At 41.6% G+C, this 20,484-nt stretch overlaps 2 protein-coding genes across 9 annotated transcripts in view; both read right to left on the minus strand.

The window, feature by feature from the left end:
• The window catches only part of schlank (ceramide synthase schlank), a 211,608-nt gene that overhangs the window by 13,774 nt on the left and 177,350 nt on the right, over positions 1-20,484 (minus strand). For 5 of the 8 annotated variants that reach the window (XM_071661799.1, XM_071661795.1, XM_071661800.1 and 2 more), the window contains one exon: positions 6,243-6,609. The exons of the other annotated variants lie outside the window; for them this stretch is intronic. The gene's annotated coding sequence lies outside the window, so the exon portion shown is untranslated. The remainder of the gene's footprint in view (positions 1-6,242; positions 6,610-20,484) is intronic. 8 annotated transcript variants of the gene reach the window in all.
• LOC139748778 (F-box and leucine-rich repeat protein 13-like) lies at positions 4,630-5,865 on the minus strand. The gene has a single exon (XM_071662213.1). It carries the CDS (start codon positions 5,863-5,865, stop codon positions 4,630-4,632), a length of 1,236 nt encoding a protein of 411 aa, XP_071518314.1.

Here is a 20,484-nt window from a genome sequence, read left to right on the forward strand (position 1 = left end):
CCTTCACCCTCTCTCAATCAATACCCTCCCATATAATTTACCAGGAATACTCAACAAACTTATACCTCTGTAATTTGAGCACTCCTTTTCTCCCCTTCGCCTTTGTACAATGGCACTATGCAAGCATTCTGCCAATCCTCAGGCACCTCACCATGAGTCATCCATTCATTAAATAACCTTATTAACCAGTCAACAATACAGTCACCCCCTTTTTTAATAAATTCCACTGCAATACCATCCAAACCCGCTGCCTTGCCGGCTTTCATCTTCTGCAAAGCTTTTACTACCTCTTCTCTGTTTACCAAATCATTCTCCCTAACCCTCTCACTTTGCACACCACCTCGACCAAAACACCCTATATCGGCCACTCTATCATCAAACACATTCTCCAGCATAACAAGGTAGTGCTCAAGACATATGAAGAACATCCTCATTTGCTCATACATCCATTTCCTAATTGGCATATATAATGCATTAACACTAGTTCCCTATCCACAGACTGCTTCATATGTCCTGGTTCAGCCCATCTACAGTTCGCCACCACCCAACTCCCCTTTGCATACTACATCAATCCAATTCTCCCTATCCCATGTATCCCCCACACCTTTCGGCATGTTCAGATCATAATCACTCAAATTTTCACAAAGCATCTCTATCAACCCTATCACATGCATTCTCCAGATCTACATATGCCACAAAAAAAATCCTTTTTCTCCAAGCATTTCTTACACGAATTTTTCAAAGAGAACACTTGATCTACACACTCTCTAACACTCCTGGGGACACAATGGTCCTCCTCAGTCTAGTGCTCTCTGCATGTCACCAACCTCTCACTCACCAATCTCCTACACAACATTACCAGGTATAGAATACTCAACAAACTTATACTTTTGTAATATGAAAATCACATTTGTCCCACTAGCTTTTAAATAATGGCACTATGCAAGCAATCCACCAATTTCTAAGCACCTCATTTAAAGCCATACATACTCTGGATATAACTAATCAATCAACACTGTTGCCACTTTTCTTAAGAAATTCAACTGTTATCCTATCTACCCCAGCCACTTTGTCATACTTCATCTTACACAAGGCATTCACTGACTCATTCCTTTTCACCAAACCACTTGCCACAACACTCTTGCTTCACATGCCTTCACATCCCAAACACCCTAAGGCTGCTATTCTGTAATCTCTCACAGTCAATAGCACCTCAAAAACACCAACTCTGTCTCCACATCCTCATGGGGGAGTGATGTGCCCACTTTATGTATTTCACTTTCAACATGCCAAGGCCACTGTTAATTATAGGTTAGGTGCTCTTGACTGTTTTTTCTTCCCCTTTCATATTATCATTCATACAGTGGAAAAGTTCCTTCCTCATGAAATACAGATACTAGTAATGCTCAATATCCCATAATAAACTATTATAATCTTTACAATACTACATATATTCTCAAGCTTCATCAAATACTTCTGTGTAGTAATCTATGAAACCTTTTTAAAGCACCTCAAGTGAAGAGAGACTCATGATTAGGCTACAGAGTTGGTTATAATTACAGTAATATGTTGAAAGGTACTTATGACTGGCAGAATTATTGTCTGACTCATGATGGAAAAGTCACGGGCCTCCATTCACACATCTATCAGGTGGTTCTAACCAAATCGGTCAGAAACTATATTCATAACACACTGATCAAGTTGGAGACATTTTCATGATTCTTTTTTCACACTGAAGGTTTACCTTAGGTTGGTAAGAGAACTGGAATGGAATTGGGATTACCCAATATAGAATTTGGCATTTTTTGAAACAAGAAATCTTTGGCTCTATGTTCCTGAGGATCATTCTATTACTTGAACTTTTCTATACTCAGAACATCACCAGTTCTCAAGTTATTTGGACCTCCTTCAACCTGTAAGTGACGTATTCCTTGTCAACACAATATATATTTCATCCTAGTTTAAGTTTGTACCTGCATTGTGTCACATATTACACACTTTGCACCTAAATTGCAAAAAGTTTTATACTTTCTGAATTAGAATATCACAAAATTGTTGTTCATTGTTTAGTGTTTTTTTGGATATCTCCACTTCCTTGTTTACATGTATGAGTGCCTTCCTCAACCAAATGTTTTTCTATTAGTGCTGGTCTCTTTCATCTGAGTTTCAGTGCTCTCTGCATACATATTCCTATTAAAGTTGTAGCACCTTATCAATCTCGTTGTCTCAGGATTATTGTTTGATCAGGTATCTCAATTGTTTCCATTCCAATATCTACTAATTCTTTGCCAATCAAATAACTGTCATTGCTATGCATGCCACTGTTACTGTTTTTCTTATATCATATGCAGAGTTATGTTGTCCAGGCCCTTATTCGTCATCTTTCTTTACTTAGCTTTTACTGATGTCATTATGTTCACCCTTTTTTAGGACATAACTTTCATCAGGCCTACTGAATACTTCCTTATTTTCTAGATCATCATACTGTACAACTTCAACATCGAAATACTATACCTTACTTTGTTGCCTCATGGCAAAATCTTGTCAACAAAATCTTGTCAAAGATAATTGTAAGTAGGTGTCATATGTATTTCGGTGTCCCACTGTCTTATTGAGACTTTCTTCTTACCCATAAGAGCCTCAACTCATAACTAAGTGTAATTCTTTCATCCCATAGATCATAAATAATCTCCAGTGACAGTCTGCAACATTCTAAATTGTGCCTCTATGCAGTCAAACAACACAAGTACCAACGTACAAGTACTACTGACATCTATTTATGAGTACTGGTATTCAAAAGAAGGTACTTTGGTTGTCAGAATTCACAATACCAATCCTGAATGTTACAGACAAACACAAGAGAGATTATTCATGACCTAAGGAATGAAATGACTACACACATGGGTGAGTTGCGGCTCTTAGGGCAGGTACGAAGTCCATACAAAACACAGTGGAACATCAAGGTAATAAACAAACATCACTGAAGATATGAATAGATAGGAAGGAGGAGAAGGAGTCAGGAAAGATGCTTAACCTACACAGATGGCAACACTCAGATCAGAAAGATGACCATGAAATCTAACCTTCAAAATATCAATAACAATGGGGTCACACAAATTGGACAGAGTACTGTATTACACGCAATACACTACAAGGATTGAAATGAGAGAGAAATCTGGAAGTTGCCACCATGCCAACTTTGTCACTACAGCTGCACATGACAAGAATTGTAAGGGAAGCAAATTATATTTTAGTCAATGTAAAAATTCCCTTTAAGTTTACATATTACTTGTATAAAAAGATATATATGATACATGATGAATTTTTTACCTGCTACATTATGTTGCATCACTGGTCTTTCATTCAAAGAACCATAAATAGTGCTGAAAAGGATCCACAAAAACGCAACAATAATGGTACCAGTGTCAACTCAAGTGAGTATGGAGATAAGGAAAGCTCTCAGTTACCTATACCAGATGAAAGATGAGCTAGGGGTCATTATAAAAACATACAAATTTCTAATATGTCATGATGACAAGAACATACATAATCTATTCAAATTTAATTGAGAGTCAAGGGCAAGAAGGCACAACTGGAAGTTTGATAAGAGAAGTATATAAAGGGATGAGTGGAAGCATTTACTTCAGCAACAGAGTGGTGGACTCATGAAACAAGGGAAATGAGAAGCAAACACTTGCATCTTCCAATATGAAATTCAAGCAATATTACGACATTAAAACAAGTTTAAGAGATGAGGCCCCATGAGCGTCAAACTCACTCCCTGTATGCACAATCAGGAAATACCAAAAGGTAATAATGCCATCCACTACAGCTGTGGCACTACTTTCGTGGCACACCACCCACTTCCACTACTCTTTCAAGGGTCATCTACGGTGAAGGCTTTTCACGAGTTAATATATTTAACATATCAGTAACATACCATCCACTCCACAAACAGGAGGGATATAACACTTATAACAATCTATCAATTTCCAGTGGTACACATAGGCATTATCAAGCAAATCAATCAATAAATTTGTATAATCCATTAACTACAGCAGACACATGACTCCACAAGGAACTATCATACATTGGACAAATTAACAATATAACTTGAAGTACAATACCAAGTGAAATGGTCACACAACAGTTTAAAGGACAAGCTACATGTCCTAAGATAAGCATTCAACTAGAGAGTTCTAATGTATCCTTAAGGGTTTTCTGATACACATTACATTTTGTAATAACTTGCAATGGTTTTTAATACTAACATCATATACATCTGTATCCAGGCCTTCCTTTAAAAGTAACAATATTACAGCATCAAACTCTCTTTCTGTGTTTGCTGTGGCTAAGTCAAGAATAAAGAGAAAAGATCAAAGACTGAAACTAATTCTAATGTTCATAATGCAATGAATATCCAGAGCCATTTCATTATCAATACATGAGTATTTTGTTAGAATAGTTCACACAGAATTATCTGACAAGTCTAACCTATTTGATTTTGTTTTGTTCTGTTTTGCTTTTGGTTTGTTTTTTATCTACATTGTCATGACTTATTCAACCAAATAAAGTTGTGTACTGTCCACAAGATATCTAATTGCACTACTATTCTTCATAGGGTAATATTCAGTAATACCTCATTATCCATACTGGCAAGCGTGGAGTGGTCCACTTCCCTTGCAAACAGTTCCTCCTTTCTTTATTTTCATCACTGCCATCTGGGCCAGGGGGAATCACCTGTTTACCCCAGTAATTCAACACTCTAACTGAAGGCTTCTGAGCCACTATGCATTGCAAGATCATACTGTCCACTCTACTGCAATGTTCCAAATCTAAAATAAGTAGGTCAGGGAGAGAGGAGGGAAGATCAATGAAGGCCACTCCTGTAAGTTGCACGACCCCAGCCAGGTCAAGGACACGAAGCCTTGGGCAAGCGGCAATGATAGCACTGATGCCTGCATCTGTCACCTCCCTGCACCACTGCAACACTAGATGGACTAGCCTGGGACAAGAGCATGACAGAGCCTTCAGTACATTATCATCAACAAGGGAACATAATTCAAGGTCTAAATGTGTCAAGAAAGGCAAACTTTCAGGGCAGAAAAGTGACAAAAAACCTCCTGGAGTTAACTTTGTACCACAGTGAAGTTTCAGAAAAGTGAGATATTTCAGTCCAGAGAACCCAGTGAGACTAATGTCTGTCATCTGTTCACAGGATGAAACTCCAAGTTTTTGGAGTTTTTTGCAAGCTTGAAGTGACTGATATGCAGTGTCTGTAAGATTGCTGCCATCAAGGAAGAGATTCTTGAGGCAGTGAGAAAGCTCTTTTGTCATGCATACAACTGCATCATCATAAATGTGTGGATTACCCTCAATATTAAGGTATTCAAGAAGCTGACAATGTTTGGCAATGATTGCCAGTCCTGAACCATCTAAAAAACCACAATAACATAGGCTTAAATGTTGCAAGTGGTGAAACCCCCTTATCACATCATAAAAGTCAATGCCATACACATAAGATAAATCCAAATCCAAGTAACAAATGTCAGGGCAATTTTCCATCAACAATTCAAAACCAGACTTTGACAAGCAGCAATGGTTCAAGGTAAGTTCTTTAAGTTTGGTGCAGGAGGTGGACACCTGCAGAAGCAAATCCCAACAGTCCTTACGTCCTTTTAACTTGAGTGAGAGCAAGAGAGGTGACCGCTCTAGTAAAATACGAACTTGCTCTCCCTCAGTCTCCTCCTGGAACACAAGATGTGTCCAGAGAGTGGGACTCTTGGACAAATTTCTCCAGGTAGTACAAACTGGAGCCACACTGATACACAAATCTGGCACACTCAAGAATGAGAAGATGTGCATCAGAAGTTCACATGGTAGGTTATTAATGTAACAGTCACCTAAGGAGGAGGTGATTATTGTTTCATCATTACTGTCAGAGCTCTCACAGCTTCCAGTCTGTCCACCTTGTGGAATAATACCTTTATCAACTGAAAAAGAACACATAGTCTTACTCTTACTCCCCTCAAGGACAAATGATCAAGTATGCATTGCCATATCAATTAGTGCAGTCTCTCTCTCTCTCTCTCTCTCTCTCTCTCTCTCTCTCTCTCTCTCTCTCTCTCTCTCCTTTATCTGGATATTATGTTGCTAAATCAGCCAATTTTAGATCATTAGCTTTCTGGCTAAAAGCATGTGATATTTGTTGAGTATAACAATGAATAACTGGCAGTCCTTACACAGTGCATTTCCTCTTTACCAAAAGCCTGGGCCATGGTCAGATATCTGTGTATGAGTCACAAGACTGGTACAGCCAGCACCAGGAGGAGCCTGGGTTAGAGGATGGTGTGGTGACTAACAGACTAAACACAGCAAGTGTCAAAAGCAGCCTGGGTCAGAGGTTGGTGTAGAAGCCAACAGAATGGTGCAGGCAGTAACAGGGAAGCAGCCTGGGTGAAAGGTTACATCAGAAGCCATCAAACTGGTGCAGCCATCAGCAGGAGCAGCCTTGGTCACAAGCTGATGCAGTAGACACCAATCTGGCACAGCCTGGGTAAGAGGTCACCAGATGTGTCCAGATGTGAATTCCCTCCATGTCTCAGGAATCTTTGAAAGAAAGAAACACAAATTCACTAACCAGAAGAAAAAGTTGTCATAAAATTCCTTGAAAGAAAGAAACAAATTCACAAATCAACAAATAAGCAAAAAATGTGAAAATCATAAACAGAAGTTATTTCACTTACCACAGTGGTGGTAGTACAGGAACTTATGCAAATACCAGGATGTATGCTAACTATATATTTTTTTTTTTTTTGCTTTGTCGCTGTCTCCCTGCGTTTGCGAGGTAGTGCAAGGAAACAGACGAAAGAAATGGCCCAACCCACCCCCATACGCATGTATATACATACGTCCACACACGCAAATCTACATACCTACACAGCTTTCCATGGTTTACCCCAAACGCTTCACATGCCCTGATTCAATCCACTGACAGCACGTCAACCCCGGTATACCACATCAATCCAATTCACTCTATTCCTTGCCCTCCTTTCACCCTCCTGCATGTTCAGGCCCCAATCACACAAAATCTTTTTCACTCCATCTTTCCACCTCCAATTTGGTCTCCCACTTCTCCTCGTTCCCTCCACCTCCGACACATATATCTTCTTGGTCAATCTTTCCTCACTCATTCTCTCCATGTGCCCAAACCATTTCAAAACACCCTCTTCTGCTCTCTCAACCACGCTCTTTTTATTTCCACACATCTCTCTTACCCTTATGTTACTTACTCGATCAAACCACCTCACACCACACATTGTCCTCAAACATCTCATATCCAGCACATCCATCCTCCTGCGCACAACTCTATCCATAGCCCACGCCTCGCAACCATACAACATTGTTGGAACAACTATTCCTTCAAACATACCCATTTTTGCTTTCCGAGATAATGTTCTCGACTTCCACACATTCTTCAAGGCTCCCAGAATTTTCGCCCCCTCCCCCACCCTATGATCCACTTCCGCTTCCATATATATATATATATATATATATATATTTTTTATTTATTTATTATACTTTGTCGCTGTCTCCCGCGTTTGCGAGGTAGCGCAAGGAAACAGACGAAAGAAATGGCCCAACCCCCCCCCTACACATGTATATACATACGTCCACACACGCAAATATACATACCTACACAGCTTTCCATGGTTTACCCCAGACGCTTCACATGCCTTGATTCAATCCACTGACAGCACGTCAACCCCGGTATACCACATCGCTCCAATTCACTCTATTCCTTGCCCTCCTTTCACCCTCCTGCATGTTCAGGCCCCGATCACACAAAATCTTTTTCACTCCATCTTTCCACCTCCAATTTGGTCTCCCTCTTCTCCTCGTTCCCTCCACCTCCGACACATATATCCTCTTGGTCAATCTTTCCTCACTCATTCTCTCCATGTGCCCAAACCACTTCAAAACACCCTCTTCTGCTCTCTCAACCACGCTCTTTTTATTTCCACACATCTCTCTTACCCTTACGTTACTCACTCGATCAAACCACCTCACACCACACATTGTCCTCAAACATCTCATTTCCAGCACATCCATCCTCCTGCGCACAACTCTATCCATAGCCCACGCCTCGCAACCATACAACATTGTTGGAACCACTATTCCTTCAAACATACCCATTTTTGCTTTCCGAGATAATGTTCTCGACTTCCACACATTCTTCAAGGCTCCCAGAATTTTCGCCCCCTCCCCCACCCTATGATCCACTTCCGCTTCCATGGTTCCATCCGCTGCCAGATCCACTCCCAGATATCTAAAACACTTCACTTCCTCCAGTTTTTCTCCATTCAAACTCACCTCCCAATTGACTTGACCCTCAACCCTACTGTACCTAATAACCTTGCTCTTATTCACATTTACTCTTAACTTTCTTCTTCCACACACTTTACCAAACTCAGGTCACCAGCTTCTGCAGTTTCTCACATGAATCAGCCACCAGCGCTGTATCATCAGCGAACAACAACTGACTCACTTCCCAAGCTCTCTCATCCACAACAGACTTCATACTTGCTCCTCTTTCCAAAACTCTTGCATTTACCTCCCTAACAACCCCATCCATAAACAAATTAAACAACCATGGAGACATCACACACCCCTGCCGCAAACCTACATTCACTGAGAACCAATCACTTTCCTCTCTTCCTACACGTACACATGCCTTACATCCTCGATAAAAACTTTTCACTGCTTCTAACAACTTTCCTCCCACACCATATATTCTTAATACCTTCCACAGAGCATCTCTATCAACTCTATCATATGCCTTCTCCAGATCCATAAACGCTACATACAAATCCATTTGCTTTTCTAAGTATTTCTCACATACATTCTTCAAAGCAAACACCTGATCCACACATCCTCTACCACTTCTGAAACCACACTGCTCTTCCCCAATCTGATGCTCTGTACATGCCTTCACCCTCTCAATCAATACCCTCCCATATAATTTACCAGGAATTCTCAACAAACTTATACCTCTGTAATTTGAGCACTCACTCTTATCCCCTTTGCCTTTGTACAATGGCACTATGCACGCATTCCGCCAATCCTCAGGCACCTCACCATGAGTCATACATACATTAAATAACCTTACCAACCAGTCGACAATACAGTCACCCCCTTTTTTAATAAATTCCACTGCAATACCATCCAAACCTGCTGCCTTGCCGGCTTTCATCTTCCGCAAAGCTTTCACTACCTCTTCTCTGTTTACCAAATCATTTTCCCTAACCCTCTCACTTTGCACACCACCTCGACCAAAACACCCTATATCTGCCACTCTATCATCAAACACATTCAACAAACCTTCAAAATACTCACTCCATCTCCTTCTCACATCACCACTACTTGTTATCACCTCCCCATTTGCGCCCTTCACTGAAGTTCCCATTTGCTCCCTTGTCTTACGCACTTTATTTACCTCCTTCCAGAACATCTTTTTATTCTCCCTAAAATTTAATGATACTCTCTCACCCCAACTCTCATTTGCCCTTTTTTTCACCTCTTGCACCTTTCTCTTGACCTCCTGTCTCTTTCTTTTATACATCTCCCACTCAATTGCATTTTTTCCCTGCAAAAATCGTCCAAATGCCTCTCTCTTCTCTTTCACTAATACTCTTACTTCTTCATCCCACCACTCACTACCCTTTCTAATCAACACACCTCCCACTCTTCTCATACCACAAGCATCTTTTGCGCAATCCATCACTGATTCCCTAAATACATCCCATTCCTCCCCCACTCCCCTTACTTCCATTGAGGAAAGGAACCTGGATGTTTTGGCTCTGAGTGAAACGAAGCTCAAGGGTAAAGGGGAAGAGTGGTTTGGGAATGTCTGGGGAGTAAAGTCAGGGGTTAGTGAGAGGACAAGAGCAAGGGAAAGAGTAGCAATACTCCTGAAACAGGAGTTGTGGGAGTATGTGATAGAATGTAAGAAAGTAAATTCCCGATAAATATGGGTAAAACTGAAAGTTGATGGAGAGAGGTGGGTGATTATTGGTGCATATGCACCTGGGCATGAGAAGAAAGATCATGAGAGGCAAGTGTTTTGGGAGCAGCTGAATGAGTGTGTTAGTGGTTTTGATGCACGAGACCGGGTTATAGTGATGGGTGATTTGAATGCAAAGGTGAGTAATGTGGCAGTTGAGGGAATAATTGGTATACATGGGGTGTTCAGTGTTGTAAATGGAAATGGTGAAGAGATTGTAGATTTATGTGCTGAAAAAGGACTGATGATTGGGAATACCTGGTTTAAAAAGCGAGATATACATAAGTATACTTATGTAAGTAGGAGAGATGGCCAGAGAGCGTTATTGGATTACGTGTTAATTGACAGGCGTGCGAAAGAGAGACTTTTGGATGTTAATGTGCTGAGAGGTGCAACTGGAGGGATGTCTGATCATTATCTTGTGGAGGCTAAGGTGAAGATTTGTATGGGTTTTCAGAAAAGAAGAGTGAATGTTGGGGTGAAGAGAGTGGTGAGAGTAAGTGAGCTTGGGAAGGAGACCTGTGTAAGGAAGTACCAGGAGAGACTGAGTACAGAATATATATATATATATATATATATATATATATATATATATATAAGGGGATAAGAGTGAGTGCTCAAATTACAGAGGTATAAGTTTGTTGAGTATTCCTGGTAAATTATATGGGAGGGTATTGATTGAGAGGGTGAAGGGATGTACTGAGCATCAGATTGGGGAAGAGCAGTGTGGTTTCAGAAGTGGTAGAGGATGTGCGGATCAGGTGTTTGCTTTGAAGAATGTATGTGAGAAATACTTAGAAAAGCAAATGGATTTGTATGTAGCATTTATGGATCTGGAGAAGGCATATGATAGAGTTGATAGAGATGCTCTGTGGAAGGTATTAAGAATATATGGTGTGGGAGGCAAGTTGTTAGAAGCAGTGAAAAGTTTTTATCGAGGATGTAAGTCATGTGTATGTGTAGGAAGAGAGGAAAGTGATTGGTTCTCAGTGAATGTAGGTTTGCGGCAGGGGTGTGTGATGTCTCCATGGTTGTTTAATTTGTTTATGGATGAGGTTGTTAGGGAGGTGAATGCAAGAGTTTTGGAAAGAGGGGCAAGTATGAAGTCTGTTGGGGATGAGAGAGCTTGGAAAGTGAGTCAGTTGTTGTTCGCTGATGATACAGCGCTGGTGGCTGATTTATGTGAGAAACTGCAGAAGCTGGTGACTGAGTTTGCTAAAGTGTGTGAAAGAAGAAAGTTAAGAGTAAATGTGAATAAGAGCAAGGTTATTAGGTACAGTAGGGTTGAGGGTCAAGTCAATTGAGAGGTAAGTTTGAATGGAGAAAAACTGGAGGAAGTAAAGTGTTTTAGATATCTGGGAGTGGATCTGGCAGCAGATGGAACCATGGAAGCAGAAGCGGATCATAGGGTGGGGGAGGGGGCGAAAATTCTGGGAGCCTTGAAGAATGTGTGGAAGTCGAGAACATTATCTCGGAAAGCAAAAATGGGTATGTTTGAAGGAATAGTGGTTCCAACAATACTGTATGGTTGCGAGGCGTGGGCTATGGATAGAGTTGTGCGCAGGAGGATGGATGTGCTGGAAATGAGATGTTTGAGGACAATGTGTGGTGTGAGGTGGTTTGATCGAGTAAGTAACGTAAGGGTAAGAGAGATGTGTGGAAATAAAAAGAGCGTGGTTGAGAGAGCTGAAGAGGGTGTTTTGAAATGGTTTGGGCACATGGAGAGAATGAGTGAGGAAAGATTGACCAAGAGGATATATGTGTCGGAGGTGGAGGGAACGAGGAGAAGTGGGAGACCAAATTGGAGGTGGAAAGATGGAGTGAAAAAGATTTTGTGTGATCGGGGCCTGAACATGCAGGAGAGTGAAAGGAGGGCAAGGAATAGAGTGAATTGGATCGATGTGGTATACCGGGGTTGACGTGCTGTCAGTGGATTGAATCAGGGCATGTGAAGCGTCTGGGGTAAACCGTGGTAAGCTGTGTAGGTATGTATATTTGCATGTGTGGACGTATGTATATACATGTGTATGGGGGTGGGTTGGGCCATTTCTTTCATCTGTTTCCTTGCGCTACCTCGCAAACGCGGGAGACAGCGGAAAAAATATATATATATATATATATACATATATATATATATATATATATATATATATATATATATATATATATATATATATATATATACACACACACACACACACACACACACACATATATATATATATATATATATATATATATATATATATATATATATATATATATATATATATATATATATATATTTTTTTTGCTTTGTCGCTGTCTCCCGTGTTTGCGAGGTAGCGCAAGGAAACAGACGAAAGAAATGGCCCAACCCACCCCCATACACATGTATATACATACACGTCCACACACGCAAATATACATACCTATACATCTCAATGTACACAAACAGACACATACATATATACCCATGCACACAATTCACACTGTCTGCCTTTATTCATTCCCCTCGCCACCTCGCCACACATGGAATACCATCCCCCTCCCCCCTCATGTGTGCGAGGTAGCACTAGGAAAAGACAACAAAGGCCCCATTCATTCACACTCAGTCTCTAGCTGTCATGCAATAATGCCCGAAACCACAGCTCCCTTTCCACATCCAGGCCCCACACAACTTTCCATGGTTTACCCCAGACGCTTCACATGCCCTGATTCAATCCACTGACAGCACGTCGACCCCGGTATACCACATTGATCCAATTCACTCTATTCCTTGCCCGCCTTTCACCCTCCTGCATGTTCAGGCCCGGAGCACTCAAAATCTTTTTCACTCCATCTTTCCACCTCCAATTTGGTCTCCCACTTCACCTCGTTCCCTCCACCTCCAACACATATATCCTCTTGGTCACTCTATCCTCACTCATTCTCTCCATGTGCCCAAACCATTTCAAAACACCCTCTTCTGCTCTCTCCACCACGCTCTTTTTATTTCCACACATCTCTCTTACCCTTACATTACTTACTCAATCAAACCACCTCACACCACATATTGTCCTCAAACATCTCATTTCCAGCACATCCACCCTCCTGCGCACAACTCTATCCATAGCCCACGCCTCGCAACCATACAACATTGTTGGAACCACTATTCCTTCAAACATACCCATTTTTGCTTTCCGAGATAATGTTCTCGACTTCCAAACATTCTTCAAGGCTCCCAGGATTTTCGCCCCCTCCCCCACCCTATGATTCACTTCCGCTTCCATGGTTCCATCCGCTGCCAGATCCACTCCCAGATATCTAAAACACTTTACTTCCTCCAGTTTTTCTCCATTCAAACTTACCTCCCAATTGACTTGACCCTCAACCCTACTGTACCTAATAACCTTGCTCTTACTCACATTTACTCTTAACTTTCTTCTTTCACACACTTTACCAAACTCAGTCACCAGCTTCTACAGTTTCTCACCTGAATCAGCCACCAGCGCTGTATCATCAGCGAACAACAACTGACTCACTTCCCAAGCTCTCTCATCCACAACAGACTGCATACTTGCCCCTCTTTCCAAAACTCTTGCATTCACCTCCCTAACAACCCCATCCACAAACAAATTAAACAACCATGGAGACATCACACACCCCTGCCGCAAACCTACATTCACTAAGAACCAATCACTTTCCTCTCTTACTACACATACACATGCTTTGCATCCTCGATAAAAACTTTTCACTGCTTCTAACAACTTGCCTCCCACACCATATATTCTTAGTACCTTCCACAGAGCATCTCTATCAACTCTATCATATGCCTTCTCCAGATCCATAAATGCTACATACAAATCCATTTGCTTTTCTAAGTATTTCTCACATACATTCTTCAAAGCAAATACCTGATCCACACATCCTCTACCACTTCTGAAACCACACTGCTTTTTCCCATATTTGTTCACCATTTCCCATGTTAGCAAGGTAGTACAAGGAACAGATGAAGAAATGCCCTCATCTGCTCTCATCCACTCTCTAGCTGTCATATGTAATGCATCAAAATCAAAGCACTCTACCCAAAACCAGACCCCACAGACCTCTTTGTGATTTCCCCTGATTGCTTCAACTGACCTGGTTCAACCTACTGACAGCATGTTGCACCTCTGTGTACTACATCACTATAATTCACTCAATCCCATGCATGCCTTACACCTTCCATCATGTTCAGGCCCCAAGTGCAGGATGTACCTCTCCAGTCCAGCACTCTGTAGTCTAGCAACTCCCATTGTCTGGCACATTTTGAATCTGCTGCCATCAGTTATCAGATTGAGGATCTACCACCAGGGCAGCAATGTTAACAGCACTAAGGCACCAAAATCTATTTACACTGCAGCCATACTAATTAACAGTCCTCTTAATTTCTTATATTCAGCTGTATTTTAGCCCTTCAGGATGTCATCCAAGACACTAAGAGGTGCATAAGATGGTGCTAGTGCTAATAAGAATAAGCATAAATCATTATCTAAGCTTGAAAAGGTGGAGTTACTTCATGTGAGTACTATGAGATTGGATCATCAACTGTTTATGATTTAGGGATCAATTTCTGTTTTCTGGTATTTTCTGCGGTCTGGAAATGGCCAGGTCCCAAGGTTGCTGGATTAAAGAGGTACAACCTGTAATCAAAACTGCTTATCACTGTATTCTTCTAACTCCAATTAGGTCTTCCCCTTCTTGTCCCCTCCACACTTGATGCATATATCCTCTATGTCAAGCTCTCCTCACTCATTCTCTCCATATGTCCAAACCATTTCAGCACAGCCTCTTTAGTTCTATCACCCACCCTCTTCTTATCTCCCCACCTCTCTCTTACCCTTAGTTCTCTTACCCACCCCCTTCTTATCTTCACACCTCTCTCTTACCGTATCATTTCTTATTCTATCAACCATACTCACATCTACATCGTCCTTCGACATTTCATTTCTATTTCTAACACATCCACCCTTTACCATGTACTCTCATCTACAGCCCATTCCTCACATCCATACAACACCATCAGGAATACTATATTGTCAAATATACACATCTATGCTCTTCCAGATAGTGATCTCTCAATCCATACATACCTTGAATGTCCTTACCAACCAATCAACAACACAGTCACCCCTTTTTTAATAAATTCCACTGCAATACCATCCAAACCTGCTGCCTTGCTAGATTTCTTCTTCTGCAAAGCTTTCACTAACTCTTCTCTCTTAACCAAACCATTCTCCCTGACCCTCTCACTTCACACACCACCTCAACCAAAACACCCTATATCTACCACTATATCATCAAACACATTCAACTAACCTTCAAAATACTCACTCTATCTCCTCACTTCATCACTACCTGTTATCACTTCCCCACTTGCCCCCTTCACTGATGTTCCCATTTGTTCTCTTATCTTAAGCACTTTATTTATCTCCTTCCAAAATATCCTTTTATTCTCCCTAAAATTTAATGATACTCTCACCCTAACATTCATTCGCCCTCTTTCCAACCTTGCACCTTTCTCATGACCTCCTACTGCTTCCTTCTATATATCTCCCAGTCATGTGTACTACTTCCCTGCAAGTATCATCCAAACACCTCTCTTTTCTCTTTCACTAACAACTTTACTTCTTCATCCCACCTCTCACTACCCTTTCTAATCTGGAGAAGGCATATAATAGGGTTGATAGAGACGCTTTGTGGAAGGTTTTAAGAGTATATGCTGAGGGAGGTAAGTTGCTAGAAGCAGTGAAAAGTTTTACCAAGGACGTAAGGCATGTGTGCAAGTAGGAAGAGAGGAAAGTGATTGGCTCCCAGTGAATGTCGGTCTGCGGCAGGGGTGTGTGATGTCCCCATGGTTGTTTAATTTGTTTATGGATGGGATGGTTAAGGAGGAAAATGCAAGAGTTTTGGAGAGAGGGGTGAGTATGCAGTCTGTTGGTGATAAGAGGGCCCGGGAAGAGAGTCAGTTGTTTGCTGACGATACAGCTCCAGTGGCTGATTCGAGTGAGAAACTGCAGAAGTTGGTAGCAGAGTTTAGAAAAGCGTGTTAAAGGAGAAAGTTGAGAGTAAATGTGAATAAGAACAAGGTTTTAGGTTAAGTAGGTTGAGGGATAAGTTAACTGAGTTTAAATGGAGAAAAATTGGGTGGTGAAGTGTTTTAGATATCTGGAAGTGAACTTAGCAAAGAACCGAACCATGGAAGCAGAAGTGAGTCACGGTGGGGGAGGGGGCGAAGGTTCTGGGAGCGATGAAGAATGTGAGGAAGGAGAGAACATTATCTTGGAGAGCAAAAATGGGTATGTTTGAAGGAATAGTAGTTCCAACAATGTTATATGGTTGCAAGGCATGGGCTATGGATAGGGATGTATGAAGGAGGGTGGAAGTGTTGGAAATGAAATGTGGTTCTGGGAGCGATGAAGAATGTGAGGAAGGAGAGAACATTATCTTGGAGAGCAAAAATGGGTATGTTTGAAGGAATGGTAGTTCCAACAATGTTATATGGTTGCAAGGCATGGGCTATAAATAGGGATGTATGAAGGAGGGTGGAAGTGTTGGAAATGAAATGTCTGAGGACAATATGAGGTGTGAGGTGGTTTGATCGAGTAAGAAATGAAAGGGTAAGAGAGATGTGTGGAAATAAAAAGAGTGTGGTTGAGAGAGCAGAAAAGGGTGTGTTGAAATGGTTTGGACATATGGAGAGAATGAGTGAGGAAAGATTGACAAAGAGGATATATGTGTCAGAGGTGAAGGGAACAAGGAGAAGTGGGAGACCAAAGTGGAGGTGGAAGGATGGTATGAAAAAGATTTTGAGCGATCAGGGCCTGTACATACATGAGAGTGAGAGGCATGCAAGGAAGAGATTGAATTAGAACAATGTGGTATACTGGGGTTGACGTAATGTCAATGGACTGAAACAGGGCATGTGAAGCATCTGGGGTAAGCCATGAAAAGGTCTGTGGGGCCTGGATGTGGAAAGGGAGCTGTGGTTTCGGTGCATTACACACGAAAGCTAGAGACTGAGTGTGAACAAATGTGGCCTTTTTTGTCTGTTTCCTGGTGCTACTTCGCTGAAGCATGGTTAGTGATGCTACTTCCTGTGGGGCAGGGTAGCGACAGAAATGGATGAAATCAAGCAAGTAAGAATATGTACATGTGTATATATGTATAAGTCTGTACGAGTACGAAGAAAGGAAAGTGATTGGTTTCCAGTGAATGTATCTTTGCAGCAGGGGTGCGTGATGTCTCCATGGTTGTTTAATTTGTTTATGGATGGGGTTGTTAGGGAGGTGAATACAAGAGTTTTGGAGAGAGGGGTGAGTATGCAGTCTGTTGTGGATGAGAGGACTTGGGAAGTGAGTCAGTTGTTGTTTGCTGATGATTAAAGCGCTGAAGGCTGATTCAGGTCAGAAACCGCAGAAGCTGGTGACTGAGTTTGGTAAACTGTGAGAAAGAAGAAAGCCGAGAGTAAATGCGAATAAGAGTAAGGTTATTAGGTACAGTAGGGTTGAGGGACAAGTCAATTGGGAGGTAAGTTTGAATGGAGAAAAACTGGAGGAAGTGAAATGGTTTAGATATCTAGGAGTGGATTTAGCAGCAGATGGAACCATGGAAGCAGAAGTGAGTCACAAGGTGGGGGAGGGGGCGAAGGTTCTGGAAGTGTTGAAGAATGTGTGGAAGGCGAGAACATTATCTCGGAAAGCAAAAATGGGTATGTTTGAAGGAATAGTGGTTCCAACAATGTTGTATGGTTGCGAGGCGTGGGCTATGGATAGAGTTGTGCGCAGGAGGATGGATGTGCTGGAAATGAGATGTTTGAGGACAATGTGTGGTGTGAGGTGGTTTGATCGAGTAAGTAACGTAAGGGTAAGACAGATGTGTGGAAATAAAAAGAGCGTGGTTGAGAGAGCAGAAGAAGGTGTTTTGAAATGGTTTGGGCACATGGAGAGAATGAGTGAGGAAAGATTGACCAAGAGGATATATGTGTCGGAGGTGGAGGGAACGAGGAGAAGAGGGAGACCAAATTGGAGGTGGAAAGATGGAGTGAAAAAGATTTTGTGTGATCGGGGCCTGAACATGCAGGAGGGTGAAAGGAGGGCAAGGAATAGAGTGAATTGGAGCGATGTGGTATACCGGGGTTGACGTGCTGTCAGTGGATTGAATCAAGGCATGTGAAGCGTCTGGGGTAAACCATGGAAAGCTGTGTAGGTATGTATATTTGTGTGTGTGGATGTATGTATATACATGTGTATGGGGGTGGGTTGGGCCATTTCTTTCGTCTGTTTCCTTGCGCTACCTCGCAAACGCGGGAGACAGCGACAAAGCAAAAAAAAAATATATATATATATATATATATATATATAGGGGAGAAAGAATACTTCCCACGTATTCCCTGCGTGTCGTAGAAGGCGACTAAAAGGGGAGGGAGCGGGTGGCTGGAAATCCTCCCCTCTCGTTTTTTTTTTTTTTTTTTTTTTTTTTTTTAAAAGAAGGAACAGAGAAGGGGGCCAGGTTAGGATTTTCCCTCTAAGGCCCAGTCCTCTGTTCTTAACGCTACCTCGCTAACGCGGGAAATGGCGAATCGTATGAAAAAAAAAAAAAAAAAAAAAAATATATATATATATATATATATATATATATATATATATATATATTATCCCTGGGGATAGGGGATTAAGAATACTTCCCACGTATTCCCTGTGTGTCGTAGAAGGCGACTAAAAGAGGAGGGAACGGGGGGCTGGAAATCCTCCCCTCTCGTTTTTTTTTTTAATTTTCCAAAAGAAGGAACAGAGAATTGGGCCAGGTGAGGGTATTCCTTCAAAGGCCCAGTCCTCTGTTCTTAACGCTACCTCGCTAATGTGGGAAATGGCGAATAGTTTGAAAGAAAAATATATATATATATATATGTTTGAGGAAAGGAACCTGGATTTTTGGCTCTGAGTGAAACGAAGCTCAAGGGTAAAGGGGAAGAGCGATTTGGGAATGTCTTGGGAGTAAAGTCAGGGGTTAGTGAGAGGACAAGAGCAAGGGAAGGAGTAGCAGTACTCCTGAAACAGGAGTTGTGGGAGTATGTGATAGAATGTAAGAAAGTAAATTCTCGATTAATATGGGTAAAACTGAAAGTTGATGGAGAGAGATGGGTGATTATTGGTGCATATGCACCTGGGCATGAGAAGAAAGATCATGAGAGGCAAGTGTTTTGGGAGCAGCTGAATGAGTGTGTTAGTGGTTTTGATGCACGAGACCGGGTTATAGTGATGGGTGATTTGAATGCAAAGGTGAGTAATGTGGCAGTTGAGGGAATAATTGGAAATGGTGAAGAGCTTGTAGATTTATGTGTTGAAAAAGGACTGGTGATTGGGAATACCTGGTTTAAAAAGCGAGATATACATAAGTATATGTATGTAAGTAGGAGAGATAGCCAGAGAGCGTTACTGGATTACGTGTTAATTGACAGGCGCGCAAAAGAGAGACTTTTGGATGTTAATGTGCAGAGAGGTGCAACTGGAGGGATGTCTGATTATTATCTTGTGGAGGCTAAGGTGAAGATTTGTATGGGTTTTCAGAAAAGAAGAGTGAATGTTGGGGTGAAGAGGGTGGTGAGAGTAAGTGAGCTTGGGAAGGAGACTTGTGTGAGGAAGTACCAGGAGAGACTGAGTACAGAATGCAAAAAGGTGAGAACAATGAAAATAAGGGGAGTGGGGGAGGAATGGGATGTATTTAGGGAATCAGTGATGGATTGCGCAAAAGATGCTTGTGGCATGAGAAGCGTGGGAGGTGGGTTGATTAGAAAGGGTAGTGAGTGGTGGGATGAAGAAGTAAGATTATTAGTGAGAGAGAAGAGAGAGGCATTTGGACGATTTTTGCAGGGAAAAAATGCAATTGAGTGGGAGATGTATAAAAGAAAGAGACAGGAGGTCAAGAGAAAGGTGCAAGAGGTGAAAAAGAAGGCAAATGAGAGTTGGGGTGAGAGAGTATCATTAAATTTTAGGGAGAATAAAAAGATGTTCTGGAAGGAGGTAAATAAAGTGCGTAAGACAAGGGAGCAAATGGGAACTTCAGTGAAGGACGCAAATGGGGAGGTGATAACAAGTAGTGGTGATGTGAGAAGGAGATGGAGTGAGTATTTTGAAGGTTTGTTGAATGTGTTTGATGATAGAGTGGCAGATATAGGGTGTTTTGGTCGAGGTGGTGTGCAAAGTGAGAGGGTTAGGGAAAATGATTTGGTAAACAGAGAAGAGGTAGTAAAAGCTTTGCGGAGGATGAAAGCCGGCAAGGCAGCAGGTTTGGATGGTATTGCAGTGGAATTTATTAAAAAAGGGGGTGACTGTATTGTTGACTGGTTGGTAAGGTTATTTAATGTATGTATGACTCATGGTGAGGTGCCTGAGGATTGGCGGGATGCGTGCATAGTGCCA

The sequence above is a fragment of the Panulirus ornatus genome, chromosome 5 (genome assembly GCF_036320965.1).
Source record: "Panulirus ornatus isolate Po-2019 chromosome 5, ASM3632096v1, whole genome shotgun sequence".
NCBI classification, from domain to species: Eukaryota; Metazoa; Arthropoda; class Malacostraca; order Decapoda; family Palinuridae; genus Panulirus; species Panulirus ornatus.

What these genes read in the sequence shown, in the direction of transcription:
- LOC139748778 (XM_071662213.1), bottom strand. Translation starts at nt 5,865, where the DNA reads ATGCACATCTTCTCATTCTTGAGTGTGCCAGATTTGTGTATCAGTGTG.